Source organism: Erpetoichthys calabaricus, chromosome 8 (genome assembly GCF_900747795.2).
Source record: "Erpetoichthys calabaricus chromosome 8, fErpCal1.3, whole genome shotgun sequence".
NCBI classification, from domain to species: domain Eukaryota; kingdom Metazoa; phylum Chordata; class Cladistia; order Polypteriformes; family Polypteridae; genus Erpetoichthys; species Erpetoichthys calabaricus.
In genome coordinates this window covers 195,546,509-195,568,465 of record NC_041401.2, presented here as the reverse complement: position 1 = coordinate 195,568,465, position 21,957 = coordinate 195,546,509, and the positions used below count along the sequence as shown (strand labels likewise).

Here is a 21,957-nt window from a genome sequence, read left to right as displayed (position 1 = left end):
ACACTGCGACTTTGAACTCGATTAAGCAAATTAGAAATGGATGGACGGATATCTCTGGGACGTCTTCTTCTGCCGAGACCCCTTTCCGCCCTCCATTCTGTGCACTCCCTCCAGCTCTGACCCACAGAGATCATCAGGTGGGATGTCTAGTGGACTGAGACACTTGAGAAACAAAACAGAATTTACAAAATGGCCCGGCGGGTGGACAATATCATACAGCATTGTGGACCACTCTGTACAGTGAAACTCACATACCATCCAGTGGTCCCATTATTTTTGGTGCCTTCAAACACACACACACACACACACACACACACACACACACTCTTCACAACTGAAGAAGAAGTGAAAGTGCCGTGACACCTACCCGTGCATTGCGTGCAAGGAGTGAGGCTCATAATGGTATCGTCCTTCATGGTGACGCATGTCAATTGGAATCGGAGGATGGAATGCTGGGAATAAATGGTGTGGGGCTGAGGAAACAAGAAAAGAGAGGGAGAGAGAGAGAAAGAGAGAGAGACTTCAAAAAACTGGACTTTCAAACAGAAAATTTCAAAGGCAAAAGCGCTACAATAAGCAACATGAATTTCAGAGCAAGCTGAGCAGTTTCTCGTAAAATATTGGCACTATCACACAAGAGAAGTGGAATAAATAAATAATCAAAGTCATCCTAAGAAAGTCTACATCTCAAACATAAAAGATCTTCAACTGGTCTTCTGACAAAGACCTGCAGCCAGACGTTCTTTGAACTCAGGGAGATGATAGACCGTATCAAGGAAAAAGCGCGAGTGAAACGCAAACAGGACCTGACAGCAGTGGGAAAAATTCTCCTCTCGCTCCTCTATCAGGAGCTTAAACCAGAAAAGCACGTCTCTTCAGGGAAAGCTGCAGGCATGAATGCAGGACCAGCTTCGATTAGGAAATAATAGACTGCAGTAATGGTGTGTGTGCTGCGGCAAGCAGCGTTTAAGGCCGCCTGCACTGTCCCGTGGCCTTGAGGAAGCAGCAGTCAATTCAGCCCTCACGTCGCTTGTTTCTTACCAGCTTCACTTTGCCGCTCACTATATATACTGTATATATAAAGTTATTACGTTATATTAATCTCTATATTACATTAGTAAGATATATATAAATATTGTCACGCATGCATGTCAGAGGGTCACCTTGCGGGCTCCTCAGAGGTAAGCACTCCCAAACCCGGAAAATCAGAGGGCGCAATTGCTGGCTCTTTTGTCTTTTTCCCCACCCATAGCTTCGTGACGACGCCCACTGCGGGCAAATGACTCCGCCCCTTCCCCTCCATGAGCTATAAAAGCAGGGCGCTCCCAGAAGGACGAGATGAGCCGACGGAGCTCCGACCCTGAAGCCTCACCGCTCTCTGGAGCTTCGGAACTGCTGCCAGCGGCTGAGCGTTGCTTTTTGATCTTATTTTGTCTCAACTCATTACTTTAAGTATGGGGAGTGGAACACTTCATTTGAACTCTTGTGTTTATCATGGTCAACAACAATATATATATATATACACACACACATTTATACTGTATATATAGGGTGGTCCAGATCTAATTATGCAATTTTCATTACGCTATAACTTATTAAGTTTATTACATAGAGAATTCACAGCACCTGCCCTGCACATAGAGATTTCACTTAAAATTCATTTTGTTGCAGATAGATGGCAGCACCTGCCCTGCATTCCAAAATGGCGGGGAGACGGTTGTCAGTCAAACAGTTGCATAATTAGATATATATATATATATTATAGTTTACTGTCAAATAATGCAAAGAGTACGCGACACGTGTTTCGCCCTTATTTGGGCTCATCTGGCGTACACACTCCACTGCTCCCCTTGCGGGGATCAAACCTCGGATGTCAGCGTCAGAGGCGAAGCCCCTTTACGTTGCGCCACGGCGTGTGGTTCGTTTATTTGACAGTCTGGAGATCGCAGTAATTACATTCATAGACGTAATTTGCCCCCTGATCGCTTCGCTCACCAACCCCCCGGCCTGTGCTACATGCCAGCCACTTCGCGTCTCTGCCGCTTACGTATGTGGATTTCACTTTCACCAAACAACAAATCTTTTAATTCTCATGGATCCGGCTCTTCATTGGGAAGAAACTCCACTTTTCCCCGATGGCAACACGAATTAGTCTCCGACTTAAAGTTTAAAGCCAAACAATATCTACATACTTCTGTCGTATCACCTATGTCCATGTATTCGATCTCTTTTCGCTGTTCTGTTATTTCACCGTGTAATAATTTCCGTTTGTTAGCGCCAATGCGATCTTCACTATCAGTTTTTTGAGACTTTAAAATTTTAGCACTTTCGTTATCTCTAACCTGCTCTGCATGTGTATTGCGCCGACATTTTTGAACCTCTTCACGACATTCTACTTTGTCTTCTACTCTTTGTCTTTTATTTCCGACCTCATTTGGAGCTGAGAGCGCAGGAACTGTGTCTGACAATAACATTCACAACAATATCAAAATCGCCCCATGAAAACAATATCGTGTTGTATAATCCATACGTCAAATCATTCAGGGCTATTTTGACAACGTGCAAAACACACATATTTTTTTTGTAAAGTGTTGTTAAATAATTAAACACTGGAAAATGAAACAAGGGCAGCACGGTGGCGCAGTGGTAGTGCTGCTGCCTCGCAGTAAGGAGACCTGTCTGGGTTCACTTCCCGGGTCCTCCCTGCGTGGAGTTTGCATGTTCTGGCCACAGTCCAAAGACATGCAGGTTAGGTGCATTGGCGATTCTAAATTGTCCCTGGTGTGTGTGTGTGTGCGCGCCCTGCCCAGGTTTGTTTCCCCCTGTGCTTGCTCCCTGTGCTGGCTGGGATTGGCTCCAGCAGTCCCCTGTGACCCTGTAGTTAGGATATAGCGGGTTGGATAATGGATGGATGGATGAAAATGAAACAAGTCCTCAAACAGGAAGCCCCTTCACACTTCTGATTTGAAGACTGGACTCTTGACCAATGAGGGAGGGAGAAAGGTGGGTCTTCAGTTCAAAAGAGAATATTTATCACAAATTCAGGTCGCCCAGAATAGATGATTTTGAAATATTTCAGAGCTTTATTAGTGGTAGTTTTTCAAATTTCAAACATTCGTATGGTATGCTGTGTTTCAGATATCTCAACAAAAACAGAAAATGTTTCTTTGAAGAATAAGTGTACCAAATTTGAAGGAAATCAATCCATAAAATGAGGACGACAAAAGGTGCTTTTGCAATTTATTGGAGGACAATAGCAAAAAACTGCATGAGGAATTCTAATCAAACTTTGTGTAAAATGTGACGCCACTGCATGTCACTGTCATGTCTGTCTGTCTGTTTGTCTGACTACAAGAAACAACTGGGTTCACATCGGACTGATTTCCTTGAAAACGTGGAAAACTTTACCTTCAGTGAATTTTTAGGGGGAAAGTTCAATTTTGATTGACAAATGTCGAATAGTTGAAATTTAATTAAGAAAAAATTAATATTAAAAAAAATATTGGCAAATTTTCAAACCCATTCACCCATTTTCTGCTGCTTATCCGGGTCCGGATCACAGAAATTTGGTACATTTCTTCTCCAGTTAAATTTGATGGGGAGAGATCAATTTCCGTAGATATAACTTGAACAGTTCAAGTTTCTACAAATTCCCATTTGAAAAGTGTTGGCAAATTTTCAGAATCATCAGTTTTAAAGCAGAAATATGTTTTGCGCCACCTCAGCTGCTGATTAATTTTCTCTCTCAAATTTTTCCACTTTCCACTTGCCGCTCATCATGGTAGAACAATCCCCAATCCGAGTTATTAACACACTACACAAAGGTGCGGTTGCTGTTATGTCGGCTTCTTGCATTTGCAAAGATGCGTCTTACAAAATTTCTATGTTCAAGAAATACGAGCCACAATTGGCCATAAACCTTTGACAACCAACAACAGCAGTAGCGCCGTCACGTAAATTATGGGAGACAACGGGTGGCAAAATGACACCAGCCACTTAAAACTATGCTGCAATGCTGTGCATACACGTGCAGTGCACTTCACTGTGCCACAGTTTTATCATGTTGTGATTAAGAACTGATCGGACAAAATGGCCGACTGCTTTTTACTGCGGTAGACGATTTTCGTGTCAGTTTCAAATGCAAAAACAAAACCGCATAGCATATCATGTCATGTTTGTAGATCGCGTGTCGCAACTAAAAGTAAAGCAATCGCATTGCATGCTCGTTCAGCGGTTTATTTCGTTTCAATTGATGACCACACATTCATCGTGAAACAAAACTGAATGTGATCAAATGACCAATCAGCGTGAAGAGGCGGAGCCAAGGGCGTCACCTTTGAGGTTTGAGGCGTTCCTCTTCTAAACATTCCTCTCTTCTGGAGGTGGACGGTACAAAATAAAAAGCACTGTGTGCGTCTGCACTGCATTGCCATGTTGTTAACACGTTGGACTGATTTTCATTTCATCTTCCACAGTAAGCGGAATACGATGAATTCCTTTCTTTTATTTGGTTTATCTTATCAATCGGCTTAATTCTGAAATCACATCTGTTGGCTCTAAAGACAATTTCGTTTACTGTAAAACACGTAAGTTCTATTATCACAGTGTTTTTAATATAAATTATTGCTAATAATTACGTGACACGTCTGCCTTTGATGAAATAAACAGACCCATATTGGAAATTCTCCTACTTTCCAAACAGTTCACTTATTCCCCAAGCACACCTTACTATCACGCCATGCGGACATTTGCTAACTTGTTAATATTCCAGTCTCTTCTCTCTCTCTCTCTCTTATATATATATATATATATATATATATATATATATATATATATATATATATATATATATATATATATATATATATATATATATATATATAAAATCCCACGTCAATATGTCCGTCTGTCTGTCTGTCTGTCCGCTTTTCACGTGAGAACTACTTCACGGATTTAGATCGGGTTTTTTTTCTAGAATTTGCTTGAACATTCCGGTTGATTTTGCGACATCTCTCATTGCGCTAGGTATCACAGTTCGCTTGTGGTACTGATTTCTTTGCACGAATCAGATAGGGACACGCAGTGGGCTGAGGGGACGGAACCCTCCTCACTCACCCACTAGCCTCAGGGCATACCTTACATCCGCTTAGCTACTGAACGAGAGAACTGCTTCACGGATTTAGATCGGGTTTTTTTTCTAGATTTTGCTTGAACATTCCGGTTGATTTTGCAACTTCTCTCATCGCCCTAAGAATTACAGTTCACTTGCGAGATATTCACTCTAATCCGAGGCAGAGGCTGTGGGCCAAGGGAAGCGGGAAGCGTGACATCAGGAGTGGGGAGCCGGGCAGGGCCCTCCTCGCTCACATCACCAGCCTCCATTCGAGTTGCTCCACCTCTCGCCACATTTTGAAGCATACCTTTCTTCTGCTTAGCTAGCGATACCTTTTAGTTTATTGATTTTTAAAGTTTGTCCTGTTCCACTACTACACGGGGGGACGGCTAGTTATAATAATAATAATTATAATAATTCTTTGCATTTATATAGCGTTTTTCTCACTACTCAAAGCGCTCAGCAATTGCAGGTTAAGGGCCTTGCTTAAGGGCCCAACAGAGAAGAGTCCCTTTTAGCATCTTACGGGATTCGAACCAGCAACCTTCCGATTGTCAGTGCAGATCCTTAGTTGTGTAATAAAGTCAGGGATGTCAGCCTTTACAATGTGGCACATCATCAGCGGTTCAAGAGGGTCAGCCGGCAGAGGGGCTTCAGCGTGGAGCTAACAAGGCGTCGTGAAAGGTGAAAAGAAATCTTCCGAAGGGGTATCCAGGGGGCAGGGGTGTGAAGACTGAATTCATGTGCTGATCGAGACCGGCTGTTAACCCTGTGCTGCTGATTTGTAAATATATTTTTATTAATTAAATCAGAATAACAGCAACAAATGTAAATAATGAAAAAGTTCCGGCACACATTTTACAAAGTCAGGAGCGCACAAACATCATTCACATAGTCAAACCTGATTGTGAATATCATGAATTCAGGGACACCTTTGCCGAACATCAACTACCAGAACAAATAATTTTAATAATAATAATTTTTTGCATTTATATAGCGCTTTTCTCACTACTCAAAGCGCTTAGCAATTGCAGGTTAAGGGCCTTGCTTAAAGGCCCAACAGAGCAGAGTCCCTTTTTTGGCATTTACGGGATTCGAACCGGCAACCTTCCGATTACCAGTGCAGATCCCTAGCCTCAGAGCCACCACTCCGCCTATAACAAAGTTATAAAGTTCTTGAAAATGGCGGACCAGGTAGCCCAGTCTACCTGAGAAATGTTCATGTGGCGTCAAAACTTTTTTGCCTTTGGGTCCACAGTCCTAACAAATACCAAAGAATAACATACCAGTAATAACTGGGGCAGCACCAGATGTTGCCATGATGGGCACTGGCCTCACTCCCACAATGATCCTATTATTATTATTATTATTATTATTACGAACTGGCCAGACAGAGTTTGTGCTAAACTGCCATCAACGGTAAGCAAGGCTCACTGTGGAGAGGGGCAGCGTAGACCACCATTAAAGTGAAGTGCTTGGTCAGTACCTGCTGTTAGGAGGCACAGGAAAGCTGACATCCTCAGGTCACTTTTTTTTTCTGCATGGAGTAACTAAACCCCCACCACCACCCCCCAAGACAAGCACGCTGTACGCTTCACGGCGCCGCACTGACATCGTGCCCCCCAGAGCTCTGATTATACGCAGCCACGGCCGGGCTGTCCTCGTACAGTCAGCAGACCCTGCGAACGGGGGATTGACCAAGCAGGCTTATTCCATCACTGTGACAGCTCTATTGTTCCATCATCAAAGGCAGAACAAAAGAATAGCACCCTGGAGAGTTCAAGGGCTACATTTACCTGCTTTACTAGGCTTAATCCCACCGGGCACGCAGAACTGGAATGTGCTTCTTCTGCGCACGTCTGTTAGTCTTCAAATGCTAACATTTGTTTGCTCATCCAACACAATATTACTGCATTCCCAAGTCTCTGCTTCCTATTGTTTTTTAAACAACTGGAAATAATCAGTTTATCTTCGGCAAGAAGCTGCCCTCGAGTACAGTGAGCACAGAGTGGCATATCTGCAGTCGGCTGCTTTCATTTTTCCTCTTTAGTGTTGGTGATGTTGATTTAAAACCGAACTAATAGGCAGCAGAAGTGGCTGAAAGAACACCTGCGGGGCTCAACCCTCCCGGAATCCCAAAGCGCTTGTAATGTGCCATTAATTAAATGAGTGTTTACCGGCAGGACTTGTGTAGGGCCCAACATGTACACGGGGGCACTGGCTGGGTGCGCTTAGACAGACGCAGAGGTGCAGTTCAGAAGCCTGCGGGTTACTGTTATATAGTGCCTTACACATCTATCTATCATATTGTGCCTTATCTACCTATCTATTATATACTGCCTTACTTATCTATCTATCTATCTATCTATTATATAGTGCCTTATCTATCTATCTATATATCCATCTATTATATAGTGCCTTACACATCTATCTATCTATCTGTCTATCATATTGTGCCTTCCACTCTTTCTACCTATCTATTATATACTGCCTTACTTATCCATCTATTTATCTATTATATAGTGCCTTACATATCTATCTATCTATCTGTCTATCATATTGTGCCTTCCACTCTTTCTACCTATTATATAGTGCCTTATCTATCTATCTATTATACAGTGCCTTATCTATCTATCTATCTATTATATAGTGCCTTACTTATCTATCTATTATATAGTGCCTTATCTATCTATCTATCTACCTATTATATAGTGCCTTATCTATCTATCTATGTACCTATTATATAGTGCCTTTCACATCTACCTATCTGTCTTCCTAACCTTAGCAACAAGATGGACATACAGATACACAAACACAGACACACGCACTTGTCCTTTTATTAGGGTGGGTCTCCCGATTTCTATGCATTTGGTAGTTGCTATCGGTTGGACTTGCAGTGCACCATCTGTTAGAATGTTTTCTGTAATGCATGTAGTAATAAAACATTTGGCATTTTTCATTCAAACAGATGGTGTATCACAAACATCAGCACTGCTTTTACGAATCCCATACTAAATGGTGTATTACAGAGGCAGAGCAACCAGACACAAACACAGAGACACTTGAGTTGGGGCTTGCAGAGTTCATTTTCACTTTTTTCAGTCACAATGAAGGTATAAGCATTATGTTAAATTAGTAATATTAAGAAAGCGGATGGAAGGAAAACCTTCAGCTGATGCGGCCCACCTGGATCCCAGTTGGACACCCTGATCCAGGACTTCAATTTTTTTTTTTTTGGAATTGTGCATGGGCAGGTTAGGTGGCGGACATTAGGGGGGCAGACCTCCACCTCCTCTCTTTAGTTGAAAGCAATTGATTAACTGGATTAAGTGGATTTAAATACAGATGAGCAATGAAGGCACGACTGCATCTGAGGCAGCTGCTCTTGTTTATTATGAACTTCTACATAATGAAGTAGATCAGAACATTTCTTAGGAACACCCAAGTTTAGGGCAGCTTGCACATTCGGACAATTTATTTATTTATTTATTTATGTACTCTTGTTCTATATTTTTGGACTATTGTGTCATGAAGCCTGCATCAGAATATGTATTATACAGTAGATGGATAAAGTGTATCGGTTCCTGTTGGTACCTTACCTCGGGTGGCCAGCCCTGCTTGGTGCATCTCGGAGCTCCTTTGAGGCCAAATGTGTGGGCCTAACATCCAATTGTATGACAATCTGAATGAATAATAAAGCTTTATATGAGAGTAGCAGTTTAGGACTGGGAAAGCCAGATATTCATAAGAGGCCTACCTCAAGTTCATTTGGAGTTGTGCAAACTGCAAACAGTAATTTTCTTCTTATTTATTTTTTTTAACTAAAAAAAAACCCAACAGCTTCTGCCCCTCTTTCCCTGCATTTCATTAATACAAACAAACTCCAAAACAAAGAGTTATTAAAAAAAGAAAAGAAAATTAACTCTGCAAGCCCCAACTCAGCCACCATCCTCGTGACTTTTTACTCAACAGATTCATCCTCAGAGGAAGCACTCAATAACAATAATAATATCCTGAAAAGACAAGCCCCCCCCCCCAAAATGTAATTAAAAAGCTTTTCTGTCTAGGTTGGTGAATGAAGAGGGAAATTAAAATCAGACAGGAAATTCCACTAGAATAAGCTGGCTTCTGTCCTAACAACACAGCCTGCTGCCAACCGCGGCAGAAGACGCCGCTCTGCACTCGAGTGAAAATGACGAAGATGGCAAAACAAATAGTGGGGAAGGTAAACAGCACTAAATATGTCATAATCAAACATGCAGTGCCTCTTCTATCTATCTATCTATACTCTATTATATAGTGCCCTTCACATCTATCTATCTATCTATTATATAGTGCCTTTCGCATCATTATAATTTCCTTCCACATCTATTTATTATAGTGTTTTTCACATCATTATATAGTGCCTTCACTCTATCTATTATACGTTGCCTTTCAAATCTATCTATCTATCTATTATATAGTGACTTTCATTTCTATCTATTATATAACACCTTTCATATCTATTATATAGTGCCTTTCATTTCTATCTATCTATATATTATATAGTGCCTTTCATATCTATTATATAGTGCCTTTCATATCTATTATATAGTGCCTTTCATTTCTATCTATCTATATATTATATAGTGCCTTTCATTTCTATCTATCTATATATTATATAGTGCCTTTCATATCTATTATATAGTGTTTTTCACATCATTATATAGCGCCTTTCATATCTATCTATTATATAGTGCCTTTCACATCATTATATAGTGCCTTTCACTCTATCTATATATCTATCTATTATATAGCGCCTTTCATATCTATTTATTTATCTATCTATCAATCTACTGACTTTATAGTACCTTTCATTTCTTTCCAACTATGCACATGCAGAGTCATTTTGGAATCACCAATTAATATTACCTGCACGTTTTTATAAAGATGCGCAACAAAAACCAAAATAGTCAAACAAAACCCAAACAGACTGAGAGAACAGACGAAATCCTCACAGATAATACAATTTATTGTTGTGTAGCCCAAAATCAGACAAGAAGTGCCCCAATGGGCTTTAACAGGCCCTGCCTCTTGACAGACCAGCTTTCTAAGAAGACAAAAAAACTCCCAAAAAAACCCCTGTTGGGAAAAAAAAATGGAAGAAACCTTGGGAAAGGGAGTTCAAAGAGAGACCCCTTTCCAGGTAGGTGGGTGTAAAAAAAAAAAGGATAAATACAAGACAATGCACAGAAGAGAACACAAGTCATCCTCAATACAATACAATAGTATGATAAAAATATTACAAGTACAGAGCAGAATTCAACAGTAGATGATATCCCATAATAGGATAAGACAACAACCCTTCACAGCATCTGAATCATCCCTGGGCAGGGGTCCATTCTCAAACCCACTTAACTGACCCAAGAGTTCAGTTGTAGCACATCCTAAATCATAAGGAACCGACCAGAGATGGGATGCACTTTGGCCCCCGGGTCCACATTTGGAGTTATTCACTCACATAACCCACAAACTTCTAGAGATGTTAGACGGCACTGTAACACCAGAGGAAAAAAAACACCCAGAGAGAAGACACAAACTCCATCTGATGCTGGGTCTGTGAGGCTTTGACCCCTATGGAACTGAGCCTAGCCTGGCGACGGCGAGTACACGGGAGGAAGCAAACCCCAGTCCACCGCAGGGCCCACTCCCACACACACCCATCTGTGATTCTCCGATTAACGTAACTTGTGTATTTTTGGAGATGTGGGACAATAAAATGTGAAAAGCACCTGAAGCAGTAGCACACAAGCATGAGGAGGATGTAAAAACTGTACAAAGACACCAACCCAGGGTGGGGGATCTGTGAGGCGCGGGCGTTCGTTCGCCAGTGTGCCAGCCACCCTACTGGAATTATGCTGTCTAAAACTACAAAGAGGAGAGTCACCTGAGTCACCTAACAGTCAGTTCCAGTTCCTGCTTGCTGAAGCGGCTGCCTGGCCGGGACTCGACTTACTTTGCCTTTCCTTCATGTCCTCCTCCTCTTCTTCTTCCTCTTCTCAGTCCTCTGCTCTTCCTTAGGCGTGTAGCTCACTGCGTGCACAGGAGGATTTTTTTTTGTTCCTAATGAATGTGGGTATTCACCGAGCGGGTCTCTTCTTACATTTCCATAGGGGTCTGTAAACTGATACGCTTTCCTCAATGTGGGATTATGAAAAGAAACATAAAAAAGAAAAACTTAGGGGATTAACTTTGTGGCTTCTCGTCTTCATAAAGTGCAAATGAGAAGAGGACAGCAAACTACTTTAGGGGAAAAAAATACAAAAATAAATAAAATAAGGAAAGGGTCCTCAGGAGCGTCCCTGTTCTCCACTCCACTGTGTGACACGTTGCAGACGACGCGGTGTCACGGACACAAACTTTGCGCGGTCCCAGCTCATCGGCCTTTTCCCCGTGAAGTGCCGATTGATCGGATTTCTCTCTCATCTCCGAGGTCACGGGACAGAAGCGCCGGCCCTTTGAAGTGAACGTTTCACCTTTGCAATGTGAAGACCTCCTCTCTCTCTCACGGAGGACTCTGTTTGGGCTTGTTGGTGTAAGATCTCCCTCGTGCCGATGTCTCCTGTTTCCAGCGACTTGTTGACGGCAGGAAGCGTTTCGGTTCAGATCAGCTCTTCAGACCGCCGTACGTCACGAGGTCGCCAGCTTCAAAGGTCCTCCGGAGTGAACGTGTTAAGCTGAGGTCTCCATTCATGCCTTTAAAATAAACAGGACAAACCTCAAATCCTCCCTGGGCTTCACCTTGGATTATCCTTATCATTCCCTCTCTAAACAAATGGTGGGCATTGCGGCCCCCGTTCATTCAGCAAATTTGTTCTTCAGATGAAATGCTGCAGCCTCAGAGTTGCTGGTCAGACCCGCCGATGGAGACATGGGAATTGAAGAAGCAGCAGTGGCGTGTACCCAGCGTCTGGTGTTCAAATCATGCAACCACCTGGCATGGAGTCTGCGAGGTCTCCTGTGGATTTTTTCCGGTGTGAAGGGCGACATGGAATGACCAGGGTGATGTATACCAGGATGGACAATGCAGTGGGAACATTAATGGCTAGCACTTCTGAACCCAGTCAGGCAAATCAAATGGAAGGTGTGGGACAGCTGAGCTCCCACCTAGTAGGGTAGGTGTTAGTGCTTCTCTGGTCTGGTCCCATTATGTACACCTGCAAGGTATCATGGGAGCTGTAGTTCAGAAGGGCAACCCCGGTTGTTGGGGCTTGTTGGTTGTTAAGGATAGAGCTGCCAGGCAAGAGGAAAAGAAGAAGGCCTAAGAGAAGGTTTATGGATGTGGTGAGAGAGGACAGGCAGGTGACGGGTGTGACGGAGCAGGATGACGAGGAAGATATGGAAGAAGATGATCCACTGTGGTGACCCCTAACGGAAGCAGCCGAAAGAAGAAGAAGTTCAGAAGGGCAACCCTAGTTGAGGTCCCAGGGGGCAGACAGAGGGCGCTGTTGAGAGAAGTCCTCCCTACTTAGAATGTGCCGGATGGCACCACATGTACTCCCAGGTTCAGCTTAAAAGAAGCCGTCTGTCCTGCATCAGGACAGTTGGAGTCGGTGGGTGGGAGACGAGACTTGCCTGGAGGGGAGTGGAGGAAGTTCATTGATGGAATTGTGCTTGTGAACACTTTGTGTGTCAGAAGAAAAACCCGAGAAATGTACATTTGTATAATAAAAAAAAAAATACATGTCATTTGAACCCTTGACTGTGTCTGTGTGTGGCTGGGACTCTACGGTGGACCCTTCTGGCCACACTGGGTACTCCAGTTTTTCTCCCACATCTCCAAAATCATAGAGGTTAGTTTAAATTGCCCCAGTGTGGGTGGGTGCTTGAGGGGGTCTTGAAAATGAACCCACCCGGGTTGGTTTCTCTCTTGCAATGTATTGCTGCCAGGGGGAGGACCTTAATAAGGATATTGGAGCAATTCCGACAAGGCCATGGCCATTCGGCCCAGCATAGGTTGTCAATTTTATCTCAACTTAATTTCTCCAAAATAACATCAAGCCGAGTCTTGAAGGAGCCTAACATCCCACTGTCTGCCAGACCACCTGCTCACTTACTCCATGTGCCAATAAAGCTCATCAGTCCTCTTATTATCCTCATTTCTCCAAATACAATGGAGTCAAATTCTGAAAGGCCCCTAAATCTTCCTGTCTACCCCACTATCTGGACTGTTGGTCCTCTGCGTGAAGAAAGATCTTTGGATGAAATTTACCATGAAAACGCTTTAGTGGGTTCTTTTGTTACTGCTATTGTGATTTTGGTGACGTAACGTTCTTATTATTATGTCCTCATCGTCACTGTCCAACAGATGCCCTATTATTATTATTATTGCAGTCGTCTTTGTGAAATGTAACACTACTTGGTCATGGAGAATGTTGGATTTGAGTACAAAATATAAGCTGCACTTCCTAATGTTATGAACTTATGAGTCCTAAAGCAAGTCCCAAAAACACTTTCAAAAATGACCACTAGAGGGGGATATTAGCCTCAAACCCTGGCTAGTAATGGGGTGCAGCACAGAGTCCTTATATAAAATAAAAGATTAATCCTTAACAAAAATATTTTGTCACAATACGGTGAAGCTCTAAAATGCACAAAGGGGATACACGAACTGTAAAGGCAATTCCAAAAGCAAACAAAATCCCAACACAGATAATCGAAAAATGGGAAAAACAGAGCAATAAGGTCACAAGTCCAAAGTAACAACACAAGGATGTGCTCACTAAACTCCCAAGAAAATCTGAAATGAACCTCCAGGGACTGTGGGAGAGCCTCTGTGGGAAGGCAGTTCCTGGTGTTAATTGGCAGGTGGCCCCACCTCTTGGGGGACCACCCAAAAACCCATGGAACATAACAATTCAGATAAAAATATAAAAAAAACAGAAACATTAACATAAATCAGTGGTTCAAAAATTTAACAAAAAGGACATAAAACACGGATTTGACCCTTTGCTAGAGGAGGAACCCTGGATGAGTCCGAGCACCTAATCGATTCAGCACAGCCCACCACTACACAGCTGGCAGATGGATGTGCCAAGGTGTCCTAAAGGGTACAAGGTGTGCCTTCAAGGTTTTAATGGAGGGGTCTGAATGGGAAACTGAATCATAAACTTCTGACACAGGCGGGTAACAAAGACTTGAGCTGTCAGTCTTAGAGAAGGCGGGATGAGGCGACGATTGACAGCAAGTGGGAGAGGCTGGGCATGGGCGGGGCTATGACATCAGGCCCCTCCTTGTTTCTGTAACCCTCGCTTGCCGGGGCAGGCTAACTAACACAATGACAGAAGCTCCTTGAGCCGATAGAATTATTAGACTGGCGGGGAATACAAAGTGAACAGCGGCCAGGATCAGGCTGAATTTTTGGGGTTGTGCTCACTTATGATTCAGATTGATTACATTTATATTTATATTTTACTGTCACATTTTGGGTCTATTGTTAGAGTCACGTCCCGTGTTTCTGGACGGACCGTGGCCTACAAGGTTCTGACCTCCAGTTCATTCAACTAGGAGCTCATTTCTTTATTCGATCTGCAGATACAACATCTTAAACAAAGAAACTTCTAACTGCTGCGCTTTCATTTGTATCTTTCTTGGTTTTGCTTTCTCATCTGGGTTTTGGTTGCTATTTTTGCCACACATGTGCATTGCAGGACTCCCTCACAGGCTCCGTCAAGGTATGTAATAAGCTGCCGGGGCGAGAGGGGGCGCTGCCGCTAACACCGTCTTCTCTTTTTTCCCCCCTTACAGCACCGAGAGCCTGCCCGGTGTGGGCAAGTAGCTCCGCCCCTTCCCATAAATCCCAGGTGACCCAGAAGGAGACGTTTAGAAAGCGCCGAACCTGGGCCAAAAGTGACATCACACCACACCACCTTTTTATCCACACTCCAAGATGTGCTACTTGCGTTGTTTTGCGCCTTCATTTTTATTTTACCACGCTTTATATTAACTTCACCTTTGTTTGCTGTCTGGTACAAATCTTGTAATCGATATTTAACCCACTTCCTATTGTCCAAATGACTTGAAATTTTGCACACTTACTCACTTCCAATGACAATACATGAATCAGTAATCAGTTTCACTAATTGATCAATTAATCCATGTTAATTAAGAAATGAAATTTTCATATGAAGAATAGTTCAAGATTTCACCAATAGATGGCACTAGTAACGGATAGAACTAAAACAAAGCCAAGACTAAAAAGTTGAAAATAATATATACAGTATACAGTGCATCCGTAAAGTATTCCCAGCGCTTCATCACTTTTTCCACATTTTGTTATGTTACAGCCTTATTCCAAAATGGATTAAATTCATTTTTTTCCTCAGAATTCTACACACAACACCCCATAATGACAACGTGAAAAAAGTTTACTTGAGGTTTTTACAAATTTATTAAAAATAAAAAAAACTGAGAAATCCCAGATGCGCTGTATGTATATAAAAATACTCTTTAAAAACCTCACTTATATTAAGTTAAAAAGTGTACTAAAGAGTAAAGAATAAGTCTCTCATACATCACTGGTAAAATAAAAGCGTGGGTGCTTTTCATCAATCAACATTCAAAAAACACTTCTTAAAATCTTAGCAAAAGCGCCCACCTTTTATTTTACGAGTGATGTATGAGAGACTTATTCTTTACTCTTTAGTACACTTTTTAACTTAATATAAGTGAGGTTTTTAAAAAGTATTTTTTATATATTTTTTTTTTCCTCATCCTTGGATGAATAAAGGCGGCATGGTGGCGCAGTGGTAGCGCTGCTGCCTCACAGTTAGGAGACCCGGGTTTGCTTGTTCTCCCCATGTCTATGTGGGTTTCCTCCGGGTGCTCTGGTTTCCCCCCACAGTCCAAAGACATGCAGGTTAGGTGCATTGGTGCGATCCGAAATTGTCCCTAGTGTGTGCTTGGAGTGTGTGTGTGTGTGTGCCCTGTGGTGGGCTGAAGCCCTGCCTGGGGTTTGTTTCCTGCCTTGCGCCCTGTGTTGGCTGGGATTGGCTCCAGGAGACCCCTGTGACCCTGCAGTTAGGATATAGCGGGTTGGTTAATGGATGGATGAATGAATAAAAGGGGACGACCCGGTTGGTGTCCCAAAAATTCTCTGTTTTTCGAGTCTGTCATTACCGCACCCGACCACTACCTATCTCCCGGTTCCTCTCTGTCGATTCTAAGGCAGGACAACAGGATTTGAAGGGTGGTCCTGTGATGCCGAACTCTGACTTGTTCTGTCCTGTTCCAGCGCAGGTCCATTTCCTACATGACTTGTCTTTTTGGAGTTCCTCCTCAGGCTCGCCCGGTGGACTCTTTGCGCTGTGCTCTTATTCCACGAGGACGTCTTCTTTAGCCGCTCCGTGCCACTTTCATCTCCTGACGGCTATATTCCGTCTCTCAGTCAGGGTTTCATTTGTGGTTTTTCTGCGCTCTCATTCTATAACATTGAGGCTCGCTTTTCATTTCTTTCCTTCAATTTCTACGGGCACTGGCCTCATATTACTGTATTTGTTTACAGTTAGTCGTCATTATCAAACAGAAAAAACGAGAATCCGTCTAATTAGTTGGAGAGGCTGACATCTCAGAGTTCAAAATGAATTAGAGGTTCAGCGCGACGATCCCACATCCCCCCCCGATACATCTCTGAAGTTAAATTACTGGGAACTGAGCACAATTTTTATTTGTCAACTGAAATACAATAACCAGACATTAGACATGACATGAAAATATAGATCTCCATATGCGGATTAGCAGCAATTAGTGCAAAGAGGACAAGTTGCTAAATATATCCTGCATCCTGTAACTTCTGTCTTTTCCAGATGGCTTTCATCTTCTCCGCAACAAAAAAAGGGGGTTAAAAAAAAAAAAAAGCCAAGTGCTTTCCTGTTCGTGTCTCCGAAGCGCTGGGTGACGTATTGGCTGCGGTCCACTCGGACAGCTGAAGGGGCTCACAGACGGTTTGAGGACCAGGCACAAGGACGGGTGATGATGGGCTTTCTCCCAAAATGAACGAGGACTCTCACCTTCAAGTTCCACGGGGGTCCGTTCATGTAACGGCTTTAATTCGCTCCAATTTACCTTTTTAAAACGAACGCCCTGGGGGTGCACTTGGCGCGTTCAGCGCACGTATAGAAAGGACGGCCAAAGTGCATTGACGCATGTGCACACTCCACGTGCCGGACGTTATTAGAGGGGCTGCTGGTGTTCACTGAACGGACAAGCGACTGAATATACACAGTAGGTGGCACACGAGCAAAGAATCACATCGCACAGAATTCTTAAAACTGAGAGCCACTTCTTGTATGTGATGAGCTCACACGTCCACAGAACGGAGAAGGTCATCTGACTGGCTGGCGGGCTTGGACTTCAGAATGAAGCATCTCGTTGCATTTGAGACGCGGCTCATTTCACTTTTGTAGATAACGACTAGACAATGTCCGGCTTTAGGATCGAGACATCCTGACACTCACACGTGTTTGGCTCTACAAGTGGTGGCGTTCCAAGGGAAGAGCAACAAACTTAGCAGAAGAACCATTCATCATCCATCTATCCATCCATATTGTTAAAGCCTGATTTATAATTCTGTGTTAAGCCTACACCAATGAAAGTAGTTTGTACGTTTGCGTCATGCACGTGCCCTGAACAATACAATATAATACAATTTATTTTTGAGTAGCCCAAAATCACACAAGAAGTGCCGCAATGGGCTTTAACAGCCCATGCAGATTATTACTATTATTAGATTTACTATTATTACTTAATTAGCAGATGCCTTGATCCAAAGCTCTTACACATAGAGGACGGCCTGCTCTGAAGGGAGAAAATAAGTGTTACTTTATGAGTATTTTCAAAATTTAACTGCCTTGTGATTTTATTTCATATTTAAAGAAACACTATGCTTTGAAATCCAAGATTTCTTTTTTAGTAACTATGTCTTTATAAAACAAAGTTGTTTATGCTCTCTCTCTCTCTTTCTATATTATATACATATATATATACATATACATATATACTGCGGTGGGTTGGCACCCTGCCCGGGATTGGTTCCTGCCTTGTGCCCTGTGTTGGCTGGGATTGGCTCCAGCAGACCCCCGTGACCCTCTGTTCGGATTCAACGGGTTGGAAAATGGATGGATGGATATACATATATATGGTTGAAAATAGTTTTACTGTCAAATAATGCAGAGTACGCAACACGTGTTTCGCCCTAATTCTGGGCTCATCAGGCGTACACACTCACTGCACAACCGAACCTCGGATGTCAGTTCCAGAGGCGAAGCCCCTAACGTTGCGCCACGGCGTGTGGTTTGTTTATTTGACAGCATGTAGATCGGGGTAATTACATTCATGGCATTCGTAGTCTGAATCACAATCTGATTATATGGGTGGTTACCTACCAGGTAACACTTGTGGTTGGTCAGCAAGTTGGCCTGAAAGAGGGCACCGTGGCAGATTTTAGATGATTTGCTGACCAACCACAAGCGTTACCGGGTAGGTAACCACCCGTACAATCAGATTGTGATTCAAACTACGAATGCCATGAATGTAATATATATATATATATATATATATATATATGGACAGCACGGTGGCGCAGCGATGCTGCCTCGCAGTTAGGAGACCCATCTGGGTTCACTTCCCGGGTCCTCCTTATGTGGAGTTTGCATGTTCTCCCCATGTCTGCGTGGGTTTCCTCCCACAGTCCAAAGACATGCAGGTTAGGTAGACTGGCGATCCTAAATTGTCCCTAGTGTGTGTGCTTGGTGTGTGTGTGCCCTGCGGTGGGCTGGCGCTCTGCCCGGGGTTTGTTTCCTGCCTTGCGCCCTGTGTTGGCTTGGATTGACTCCAGCAGATCCCCGTGACCCTGTAGTTGGGTTGGATAATGAATGGATGGACATATATATAAATATATCCATAGAGAGATATATAGAGAACCTGTGTCTGTGTGGGTTTTCTCCCACATTACAAGGACGTGTATGTATGTTGTCACAAGCGTGCGTATGGGAGGCAGCTAATGGGCTTGAAGGAAGGAATTTCAAGACCAAGGGGTGGCGAGGTGCACCGATTCTTTCTATTTTTCCACTGCAGACCCACTACAGGAAATACCGTCTGGCCTCCATGACATCACTTCCGGTCCAGAAGACGCCCCTTCCGGTCACAAACCCAATAACATCACTTCTGGTTCTGGTCATGATTACCTCACTTAACTCTGCCACACTTTAAAACCTACCATGTCAACCTCAGCAGTTAGTTCTGTTTTGAACTCGAACCTGTACACATCTGTACTAAAAATTCATCCATTTGCAGCCAGGAAAAATAATATGGGTGGCTGCCCCAACTCTTTTTTGTGGCTCTTGTCTCATCTTTGACAGTGTATATACTGTATGTGTAAATAAATGTGTGTGTACAATATCTCAAATATATATATATATATATATATATATATATATACACTGTATACACACACACATATATACAAGACTAGCCGTCCCCCGCAGCTCTGCCCGTGTACAAGTTAAACAGGACAGCGAGGAGGCCCCGATCAGCTCCCCACTCCTGACGTCACTCTTCCCCCTCCCCTCTGGACACAGCCTTTGTCTCGGATTAGCGTAAATATTTGGAAACTGGAATGTTCAAGCAAATTATACAAAAAAACCCAATTTAAATCCGTGAAGTAGTTCTTTCCTTCACTAGCTAAGCAGATGTAAGATACGCCCCAAGGCTGGCGAGTGAGTGAGGAGGGTCCCACCCCCCTTCCCATGGCCCACTGCGTCTCTCTCGGATTCACGCAGAGACGAACTATGATAACACAGCGCAATGCGAGAAGTCGCAAAATCAACCGAAATGTTCAAGCAAATTCTAGAAAAAAAACAATCTAAATCTGTTAAGACAGTGCGTCCCAAACTCGGTCCTGGGGACGCCCTGTGGCTGCAGGTTTTTGTTCCAATTAGCTTCTGTTTTTAATTGGACTGCTGGCCTAATTAAGTGAACTGTTATTTCCCAAGCTCTGTGTTTTGGAAACAATATAGAAATTATAAAACTAAGTTTGGTAAAATATATATATATATATATATATATATATCTACTCTCTATATATAAAATCCTAAGCCTCAAAGTGCAACGATTTTATGTCACGTTTTCTGTCACGCTTTAAATCGGGCTTATTTTAAAACCTTCATATATATATGTTTGGTATCATTCTTTTCACAATTTATGAAACTTTAATGTGATGTTGTTCGATTTTCAGATTCTTATTCAGTTTGTAAATTATAAACTAAAAAATATCAAGAACTCACGTCTCACGAGATGAGACTTTGTGCCAAGAAGTTCTAATCAGGCCCGGGGCTGGAAATAAAAGACAAAGAGTAGGACAGCTGCTGTACAGCCTTTTAAATGTTTGAAGCGCCATGCGAGATGCAGATCACGTGGCACAGCAGCAGCTGATCGAGCAAAATGGAGCTAAAAACTGTATTTGTTTCCCCCTATTGTATGACCGTTTAAGAGGGGGTGTCGGAGGAGCGACTGCATCTTTTTGGGATGCGTTCAGCCCCCCTCTTCACAACACAGTGGCTGAAGTATAGCGCAGGCTTAGGGGGTGGATGAGCAAGGAGGAACCCCCTATATATATATATATATATATTAAAATGTACCAAGCAGTTATATGGGAATAATGTATTTTTTTCTTTTTAACAATATTTACATCTTGATTTTCATTCTACTTTTCCAGGTGTTCTAATTGTTTAATTAATACATTATTTACTAATCAGTGGGTCTGATGCTAAATTAGTTGCAGCCTTTGATTATTCAATGATGTCTGCTCAGCTCGTTTTTAATTGTCATTAATAAGACACAACGAAGGGAGAAAACTGCACAGAGAAAGGGCAAAACAGAATGAAATCAACAAAAGAGAGTTAAGCATTGAAATCAAACAGCAAAAAGAGAAATATTTCTAAATGTCTTACAAATGTAAAGCTCATGCTGCTGTGCTTTTCTGAATGTAGAATAAGAGAAGAGGAAAAAATGGCAGCTCATGAAATGAGACGAGTGTTATCAGGTGTAGTCACTGATTGTGAAGCTGGTTGGAACAAAAACCTGCAGCCACAGTGGACCCCCGGGGGCCAAGTTTGGTTAAGTAGCTCTCTCGTGAAAAGCAGACAGACGTTGGATTTTATATATATATATATATATATATATATATATATATATACACACACACACACACCAGAGAGAGAGAGAGAAGTGTCTGTATGTCTGGATATCCTGTGTGCAGTTGTCAAGTGGTGACACATATGATCGGGTTCCATTGATGTGACCGTTTCCCTCTGTCGTCTGTGTCTTTGTGTACACGAATTCTGTATTTAGTAATTTGTAAACCTGACACAGCACTGTGCACCTGCACTCAGTGAAGGGCGCTATACAATTGAGTACGTATGCATGTGTAGTGCGTGATGTACGTAGAGTACACATCTATTTATTTATCCGGCACGATGTGAATGAGCACGCGTGACACAGGCATATATTCGTGTACATTGTAGGTGTGTTTCAATAGAGGATCACCTTTATTTATCTCATATTTAAATTATATATTGGCCTCTCCGGCATCTCACAACAAGAACACTTAAGCAGCAAAACACCATCTAAAGATCAGCAGTCAGCATCATTTCAATAAGCAAAAACGGCGGTAGATGTGGTGGAGTCGCGTGTTTGAGAAGTTATCAGCTTTCCACAGCTGTGTTTGTGGTGCCTGCTAATAACCTCCATGCATCATCCTGCTCTGTATGAAAATGCTCTGACCGGCATTAAAAATGGACTGGGTGTGC

General features: G+C 42.6%; 2 protein-coding genes across 3 annotated transcripts in view; one reads left to right on the top strand and one right to left on the bottom strand.

Annotated features, from left to right (window-relative positions):
• The window catches only part of clasp1a (cytoplasmic linker associated protein 1a), a 991,009-nt gene that overhangs the window by 672,607 nt on the left and 296,445 nt on the right, over positions 1–21,957 (top strand). The gene's annotated exons all lie outside the window — the stretch shown is intronic.
• The window catches only part of gli2a (GLI family zinc finger 2a), a 256,466-nt gene that overhangs the window by 92,430 nt on the left and 142,079 nt on the right, over positions 1–21,957 (bottom strand). Inside the window, exon 3 of one of the 2 annotated variants that reach the window (XM_028808058.2) lies at positions 368–473. The exons of the other annotated variant lie outside the window; for it this stretch is intronic. Coding sequence (XP_028663891.1) covers positions 368–473 — 106 coding nt within the window. The remainder of the gene's footprint in view (positions 1–367; positions 474–21,957) is intronic. 2 annotated transcript variants of the gene reach the window in all.